Source organism: Frankliniella occidentalis, unplaced genomic scaffold, assembly GCF_000697945.3.
Source record: "Frankliniella occidentalis isolate FOCC.00 unplaced genomic scaffold, Focc_3.1 Scaffold78, whole genome shotgun sequence".
NCBI classification, from domain to species: Eukaryota; Metazoa; Arthropoda; class Insecta; order Thysanoptera; family Thripidae; genus Frankliniella; species Frankliniella occidentalis.
This window is the reverse complement of record NW_026267208.1, coordinates 591,559-600,554: the sequence shown is the minus strand read 5'-3', so window position 1 is coordinate 600,554 and position 8,996 is coordinate 591,559. Positions and strand designations below refer to the sequence as shown.

Here is an 8,996-nt window from a genome sequence, read left to right as displayed (position 1 = left end):
TGCCGAGCCCTCCAGCGCGCACCGCCGGCCCGGCAGTGCAGTCGGTGCCCCCCGCCCCCGCCCTAGTGCACAGCGGCAACGGGGCGGCCGGTGTCTGTCTGTCGCCCGAGCCGGAGCGCGGAGTAGTCCCGCAGCAGAGGGTCGTTTCTTTTGCAAGACGTAGTACCGCCGCTATCGCCGCTCGCCGTCGCCGTGCCGACTATTGACACGACGAAACAGGACCACGCAGCCAGACAAGCCAGACAAGGCAGACGCTTTGGCTTTGACACTCAAAAGATGCTGTTGTTTGTAAGAAATTTGTCGATAAGAATTCAGTGTTCCAGATTAGAGGAAGATATTTGGTGGTGAGTTTATCTGGTAAGTACGAAAGATGAACTAATCTTGTGGTAGATTAGCTGTAATTGTTATTTCATTTAACTACTACCTTGGTGTCATAAAACTGTCATAGAAGCGTGCAAAGGGGACGGGGCTTTGGTCTCAAGAAAAAACGCAAATGGTGGTTGTGGGTACCGAAGCTTGTTTAGTCCTTGTTCTAAAATGTGAGGGCTCTAAAGAGTAACATCATGTCTTTAAAAATTCATATATACAAACTGAATCAACAGATACATAAACAGCTCACATCATTAGTTCAAGAGTCAACATTATATCTTTAAAAATTCATATAGACAAACTGAATCAACAGATATATAATCAGATCACATCTCTAGTTAAAGAGTCACATCATATCTTTGAAAATTCATGAACACAATATGAATTAACAGATACGTATACATATCATGTCTCTAGTTAAAAGAGTCGCATCATATTTTTAAAAAATTCATATATACAAACTGAATCAACAGATACAATAAATATAAATAATAGAGTGAACATAAAACAATGTACAAGATTATTATAGTAGTATGTTATGCTTATCTCTTAATTTTGTTGACGGCTTTCCATGAGTGAAAATGGGTCGAGAAACAAATTGTACTGAAGGTTTTGTTGCTGGTTGATTGAAAGTTGTTGTGCGAACTACTTCACTAAATGGTGTGTCAGGGTCCAGTTCGATTTCATGATCATTATTAAGGGAACTTTCATTAAAGGGAACACAAGGACTAGCACAGCTATTATTATCAATACTTGAAGAGGTTGAAGCTAACAAATTCCTCTTGATATCAGCCTTCTCTTGAAACTTTGGAGTTTTGCTTTTTTCATAACTTAGTTGTTTTTTTGATAGTTTCTTCTTTGTAAAGGGTTTTAATTGTCGTTTCAATTTTTCTCGGGATGTGTGTTTCACAGTTGCTGTCATTCCTGGCATACTTTTGTCGCTCACATCCTGATCCACAACTGAACGGCACTCAGCTAACATTGCTTTAATATTACCTCTCAAGTAAGGATATAAAGTTTTTTTAACTGAATCATTCTTAATATGATTTGAAAGTTCCTCTAAAGACTTCAAAAGATCTTCCTCTTCTTTGTCTTGCCTAGTGTTTTCATTATTTTCGTTATTGGAATTACCATTATTCTCTTCTATGTAGTGAAATTCAACAACTGCAGATTCCGTTTGTTTTGAAGTATCAGGTTGTGTGTTTTCAGAAAATTTCGAATGCACCTTGTGAATGTGCTTACACAGAAGAATTTCATCAGGGCATGTGCACATGTACATATGAGCACAAAGATTGTCATAGCAGTCTGTTGCATGACACTGAAAAAAACACATACCAGGTTGTGTGCATGTGTCTGATTTTTTAAAAACTTTATACTCCATATCTGTTATGGACTGAGATTTAATGATCCAATACTTTGAACCATTTTCATCATATTCCTGGACGGCATCACATGGAATATTTACACCTCTCAGATGCCGTTCAGAAATATATTGAAAATACTGTTCTCTTGGTGCAACAGTATTTATGGTTGTCTGCCTTCTGGTGTAGTAATCCTCTTCAACCTCCAAAAGTAGATTCACAAGTGTTTCAATCCTCTTGTTAGGTTTTCTCTTTAAGTATATTGTTTTTAAAATATTATGAAAAGATTCCACATACATAGTAGTCTCAACGTTTCCATGTGGAAACCTTCTGTAACACTTGGCCCATTTCATTTTCTTTGGAACACAAGTTGCTTTGAAATAAGATATAAATAATTTAGTCATTTTAAAATTTCCATATTTTTTTGTAAAAGTATCTAACGCAAGGTTAAACTCTGATTCTTGGGTCAGATCTATTACTACACAGAGCTCCTTAAACATCTGATCTTCAAGCTCTGTGTTTTTAACTTTTGTATGTAATTGGCCCTGAATGGTCCTCTTGAAGTGCCAATCACACAAAATATGTCTAATTAGTTCTTGAAAGCCCATATTCATGGAGTTGATCAATGCAGGGTCATCGTCAGTAATGACACAATTAATCTCTAAATCAGGCAACCTTAGTTTCAATGCCTCAAAAAAGTACTGCAAATAATCCTCTTTCATACTACTACTAATTAAATGTGCAAGAGGATATCCTCTGTTCAGCTCATCAACTCCTACAACATTTAAAAGCTGGTGACCATACTGGTCCATGTCATGGGTGGCGTCAACAATCAGTATAGTGCTACTTGCCATTCTCATCATTTCTGCTTGTTCTTCTGTTTGCAGACCCAGCATGAACACATCTTTAGGAAGATTTTTGGCTGACTCCGGTCCATACTTCTGCTCATAACCTTTAGGTTTGTATATTAATACTGGATTATAATTCTCTTCTCTTAATGTCTCAACTCTCATTCGTACAGCATCAGAATCATTTGAATGTAAACTTTTTTCTGCAGCCATTTTTCTCTTACGTTCTCGTAGTGCTTTTATAGTGATGAAGTCATTTCTTGTCAGTTTCATGTCTTGTCTTTTTCTGTTTTCCCTTGAAAACTTGTCCCCTCTCAAAGTTTTAACAATCTTTCTGGGTGAAGCACCATATGCCAAGTGCTTGTTTATGTACGAATTTGTTGCCTCAGTGAGAGGCTGATGCTTCAGATCAGCCTCATACTGGACATGGTTATGTGTGGGAAAATACTGCACCTCCACACCTGTCTTGGTTTCTAAAACTTTCATCATAGCTATGCAGTTGAATCCTGTCTTCATTCTGCCTTTTTTGTTGCAGCTCCTCTTCCTCCGTTTGAATGCTGGTCCGTCATCTTGTGATGAATCTTCATCTTCAGAATTCTCTCCTTCCACAAGATCACTGGAACTTTTTGAATTTATTTTGGCACGTCTTGGACCATCCTGCTGGCAGTAAAAATAAGAATGGCCATCTTTTTTTCCATACTGCTCTGAAAAGTAGCTGTACTGTTGTTTCTCTTCTTCATCCTTCCAGTTTATGAAATGTGCCCAGTTATCAAATTTAAAATTTTGTTGGGGTAGTATTTTAGCTTCGCCAGAGTGTGAATCCTGAAAAACAGGTATCTAAATTAAATTACTCAAATTTTAAATACACTTTTGTTTTTACTAATCCTATGATCTATCATTACTCACCTTAAGATGTTGAATTAAGTCAGTTTTATGCCAACTTTTGAAACTGCATTCATTAAATAAGCACAAGTGCCGAGGCTTTGTCTTTTTGTTTAAAGTAGCTGAACATCTATTTAGAGAAACATGCTTCTTGAGACTGTCTTTCCTTGTGAATTGCATGTTGCATTTTTCACAGGGAAATTTTGGTAACTTTGATGGGTTGTTAGAACAAGTTGCTTTGTGCTTCACCAACAGTTTCTTTGTTTTCAAATTCTTTGTACAAAAAGGGCAGCAGATGCCATTGTTGCTATTATCAGGATATATCTTTCGGCGCACAGTTAGGGTACCTGATATTTAAAAAACACGATTTTATTCTTGGAAATATGCTGTGATGTAAAACTTTGAATAACACAAAGTAATTTATTTTCTTACCAGTTCTCTTTGGTTGAAAATCGTCATCAAACAATGGGGATGAAGGTGAAGCGCGGGACTTTTCCCCAAGCCTGACCTCATCATTATAAAATTCACCTGACATATTCATTCCCTCTTCCATTTCAATAAAATCGCGCGGAGAGTATAGCGCTGTCAAGGTGTGCCGCGATTACCTGGCTCAGGTGGGCGTACGGTAGCGCTCAGGTAACAGGTGTATCGCCGCGGCCGCCCGGCACGAACAGGTGTAGCAAGAGCTTTGCTCTGTGACGTATAGAGTGCGCCATCGGCGGGAGCGGCCACGGCCGCGATCTGCACATAGTCGGCGGGACCCTCCATCTCCTGCCCCCACCACCGCCAAGCAAGGGATCCGCCAACCCTGTCCGATGTCAGACTCTGACCCTCCTCCACTCAAGTTGTTCTCTTTCTTAGAAGGCGTGTGCTCGATTCTTCCATGCATCGTCGAAAGATCGGCTCCTGTTACCAGTCCCCTAACAGATGTACGTCTCCTGACCAGACAGCAGAGAACAGTTGAGGGTTCATGCGACAACGATGAGTATTTTCTTCTTCTTCTTGTTGGTCTTCACTTACCGCTTCACTGTTGTAAACACACACAAACTTAGCCTGTAAAAGCATGTGCTGACACATTCGACGTGAAACTGAAAGTGTGTCGCTCTACGTTGTACCAATTTGTTTCGTCCCTCTATCAACATGTCGCGTCTAATTGTAAAAGGACTTCCCAGTAACGTAAGTACCTACCGATGAAATTTTTACTTCTTGTGCTGTCTGATGTTTTATTTTAAGATCTTAAAACCTAACCTGCAGTTTGAATTTACCTAGGGTCAGAAGGAGTTTTTTTCCTTCCTGAATCTCTTATTGTCCGCTGTTTTCGTAAAGATGTTGCCACTCTTTTTCTAGATTTCTGAAGAAAGCCTTCGTTCAAAATTTTCCGAGAAAGGTCTTGTTACCGATGTCCAGCTGAAGTATAAAAATGGAGTGTTTCGTCGATTTGGATTTGTGGGATTTAAGAAAGAAGATGATGCCAAAGCAGCTCTTGAATTCTTCAATAATACATGCATTGGGTCATCAAGAATTCAAGTTGAAGTTTGTGCAGATCTAGGTAGTTTTTCAAACTATTCTTTGTTGTTACTTGTGATGTTGCAGAAACAGTAACTAATTTTCTACTCTTTAGGCTCATCTGACAAACCTAGGGCTTGGAGTAAATATGCAAAAGGTACCACTGCGTACCTTAAGCTACATCCAGATGAAGCTCCTAAGGAACAAGAACCACAGCCTGAAAAAAAATCATCAAAGGATAAGGGCAAAAAGAGTGGAATTCAAGATCCGAAAGTCACGGAGCTTTTGGAAAAAGTATGTATCCATCTAATCTATCCATCACTTTTATCACCACAATTTATTAAAGAGTATTATTGTGTATTACTGTTAATATATTCATTCTGTAGGAGTATAAAATTACTTATATGCTTCTGTGTCAAATTTGGATTTACAGTACAAGGATGACCCTCAATTTATCGAGTATATGGAAATGCATTTGGGGAAAAATGCTATGTGGAGTAATGATGTTCTTGGTGGTACAGGAGATGGGCCAGCAGTTACTGAAAAGACGATGGAGGAACTCCAAAATAAAACCATCAGTACTATTCCTGAGGAAGATTTAGCTTCGGCAAAAATATCTGATTTTGAGGTATGCTAGCTGTTTTTAAACCTTATCATATTGACTTCAATTATAATCTACACTTAACTTATATACTCTGATCTCTTACAGTATCTTCGAAGAAAAATGGTCAAAAGTAAGAAGAAAATAGATGCTGAGGAGAAAGAGGTCTCTTCTGAGAAATCAGACCCTGGCAGTAAACTTGTCAAAGTTGAGAAGAAACACACATTCTATTATGTGAAATTACGTGGTCTCCCTTACAAAGCCAAGAAAAAGCAGATTAAGGAGTTTTTCAATCCTCTTAAGCCAAAGTCAATACGTATTCCAACAAAGATTAAAGGCATTGCGTATATAGGTTTTGGAACGGAAAAAGACTGCAAGCAAGCCCTTATTAAGAATCGGAGTTTCATGCGTAAGTTGTTCCTTCCTTCCTAACTTCATTTGACCATAAAAACCTCACCATTTTTTTTTTTTAAGAATTTATCAACATAATATTTGTAATTTGTTTTTTCAGAGGGAAAGAGAATCATCATAATGCCCTATGATGAGAACAAAACTAACATAGAGACTGAATCTAAGAATGAAGAAGACAAATTCAAACAGCAAGAAGAAAGCTTGAATAATGAAGAAACAATTGCTGAGTCTGGAAGAATTTTTGTGCGAAATTTACCTTACACTGTTACAGAGGAAGAAATTCAAGAGCTATTTTCTAAGTTTGGTAAGACACTAATTGTTTGAAAATGTTCTTTCAAAATTTGCTCTGCAGTTTATTTACACCAATTGTTTCTTATAGGTGAACTAAGCGAAATTCTTTTACCAATTGACCAACGTACAAGGAAAGTGAAAGGGTTTTCCATTGTAACCTTCTTACTTCCTGAGCACGCTGTACGAGCATATTCGGAACTTGATGGTAAAGTGTTTGAGGGCAGAATGTTGCATCTATTACCTGCCAAAAGCAAGCCATCTATTGATGAATTACTTGAACAAGGTAATGTCTTTTCTTTTTTATTTGTATGGCTTGCAAGCATAGATATGGAAATTAATTCTTAAATTTTAGAGGGATTGGACTTTAAAAAGAAGAAAGCTTTGCTTTTGAAGAAAATGGCTACCTCCTCACATAATTGGAACACACTGTTTTTGGGACAAAATGCTGTGACGGATCTTATTGCTGCTACATACAACACTACTAAAGAACAGGTAAGACAGCTGAAACAAATCTTAAATCTTAACCCAAAATGTTTATGAGTAATTTGTAATACTTGAAACTAGTTCACTAATAAAGTACAACACAAGTGCACTGACATCAAATATTGCTTTTTCAAATTTGCTACATTTTAGGTGCTGGATGATAGTGGCAAGGGAAGTGTGGCTGTCAGATTGGCTTTAGGAGAAACTCAGATTGTATCAGAAACAAAAAAGTTTCTCCTCGACAATGGAGTTCAACTGGATGCATTTAATAAGGTAAAACTATGTCTGTTCAAAAAATTAAAAATAGGAAGTTTGTTACACTTTTACTTACAACAAAGGATTTGTTTCAGCCTTCATCCCAGAGATCTAAAAAAGTTATTCTTATAAAAAATTTGCCTGCCAAAACTAGTGCACCTGAAATTCGTGAACTATTTGAACCTCATGGTGTCCTTGGAAGGGTTATTTTGCCACCTAGCGGTGTTACAGGTACGTGAAGGAAAGATTGATGTACAGATAAACATGCAATGTTGTTTCAGTAAATCAAATCAAATAATTTCTGATTGCAGCTGTTGTGGAGTTTATGGATAAAATAGAAGCCAAGAGAGCATTTTTAAAATTGGCTTATACAAAGTTTAAAAATCTCCCTCTTTACCTTGAGTGGGCACCAGAGGGAGCGTTAATAGAGTCAGAGCAAACTGCTTCTAGAGGTCCTTCTTTTATTCTTAATTTTCTTTTTGTCCTTCTCCTAAATTTCTGACTTACGCATACATTTTATTTCTAGATCTGTCTCAACTTGAGAACAACAAAAATGAAGAGAGAAAGGAAGTAGGTAGCGGTCAAATAGAAGAGGAATTAGAAGTGGAACCTGAAACTACCCTGTATCTTAAAAATCTTAGCTTTAATTCTACTGAAAAAAATATCAGAGAAGTAAGTATCTATTCTGTATTTAGTGTAAGTAAGGTAGTCTGTGATATTCTGTTCTAATGCTACATTTCTTTCCAAAGCATTTTGAAAAGTATGGAACTATTGCGAATATAATGGTTGCAACCAAACCCAATCCAAAAGTTCCAGGTGAACGCCTTTCACAAGGTTTCGGTTTTATTCAGTTTCATAAGAAGAGTAGTGCAGATAATGCCTTGAAGTATCTCCAAAATTCCGATCTTAATGGTCACAAAATAGAAATCAAGAGATCTCATAGAACATTGAAGTATGTACTGTTGACCACTCTCCATATACATGTGTTTATTTATTTATTTTTCCTTCTTGATCCCTTCAAATTTGTCATTTCTACAAAAGATACTGTTGAGTTCCTACAATGTGTACCCAATTTTTCAGATCTGACGTCAATCCAAGGAAGTCAGTGAATCAGGCTAAACCAACAGGCACCAAAATTCTTGTCAGAAATATTCCTTTCCAAGCAACAAAAGAAGAAGTAATGGAATTGTTCAAGTAAGAAGGCAGCTCTGTTTAATAGCATTGCTTGTATAATATTTTTTCTACTTTATTATTATATTTCCCATATGCTATCTCCTCTTTGTAAAAACAAATGTTTTAACATCAATATTTATTAATCTCTTTGTTGCAGGGTGTTTGGAGAAATTAAAACACTTCGACTACCTAAAAAGATGGTAGGAACAGGTTCCCACAGGGGATTTGCGTTTGTTGATTTTCAGTCCAAAAATGATGCCAAGGTAAGACTCTACTTATATTTCCTAGAAAGATAAAGTAATGTACCAGAATGTTTAGCGTTATCTTATTCTGCGTTACCACTCTGTTCCTACATTACAGAATGCCATGGAATCTCTCTCCCAGAGTACTCATTTGTATGGACGCCGCCTTGTGTTAGAGTGGGCTGCATCTGATGAGGATGATGTTGACGCCTTACGTAAACGTACAGCTGACCGTTTTGCGTCTGATGAACCCTATGCCAAAACCTTTAGGAAAGGTGTGTTTGACATGAAATCAGCTTCTAAAACAAAAGCTGATGATGACGATAGTGATTAAAGTGGTATGTATTGAATTAAACCTTGTATATTGAGCAGAGCATTTCCTCTGGAACTACCATTGGCTGGAATCGCAGCATAACTACACCATACCTTATTAGGAAAACATGAAATCTTTATTTATGTTAAACTTTATTCTTCTTCTTTAATACCACATCCACCCATCCACCCCACCAAAAGAAAAGAAAAGAAGAATAAGAAGGTAGATCTACAGAATAAATTATACAGAAACGTTTAACAC

General features: G+C 37.3%; 1 protein-coding gene across 1 annotated transcript; it reads left to right on the top strand.

The window, feature by feature from the left end:
* Positions 1-4,279: 4,279 nt before the first annotated feature.
* On the top strand, positions 4,280-8,885 carry LOC113204151 (probable RNA-binding protein 19). The gene is made up of 16 exons (XM_026419189.2): positions 4,280-4,636; positions 4,808-5,009; positions 5,082-5,260; positions 5,400-5,594; positions 5,676-5,976; positions 6,079-6,282; positions 6,358-6,552; positions 6,622-6,761; positions 6,903-7,025; positions 7,103-7,238; positions 7,319-7,459; positions 7,534-7,679; positions 7,757-7,959; positions 8,088-8,201; positions 8,338-8,443; positions 8,541-8,885. The coding sequence occupies exons 1-16, from the start codon at positions 4,601-4,603 to the stop codon at positions 8,754-8,756; spliced, it is 2,637 nt and encodes an 878-aa protein (XP_026274974.2). The 5' UTR covers positions 4,280-4,600; the 3' UTR covers positions 8,757-8,885.
* Positions 8,886-8,996: the final 111 nt, after the last annotated feature.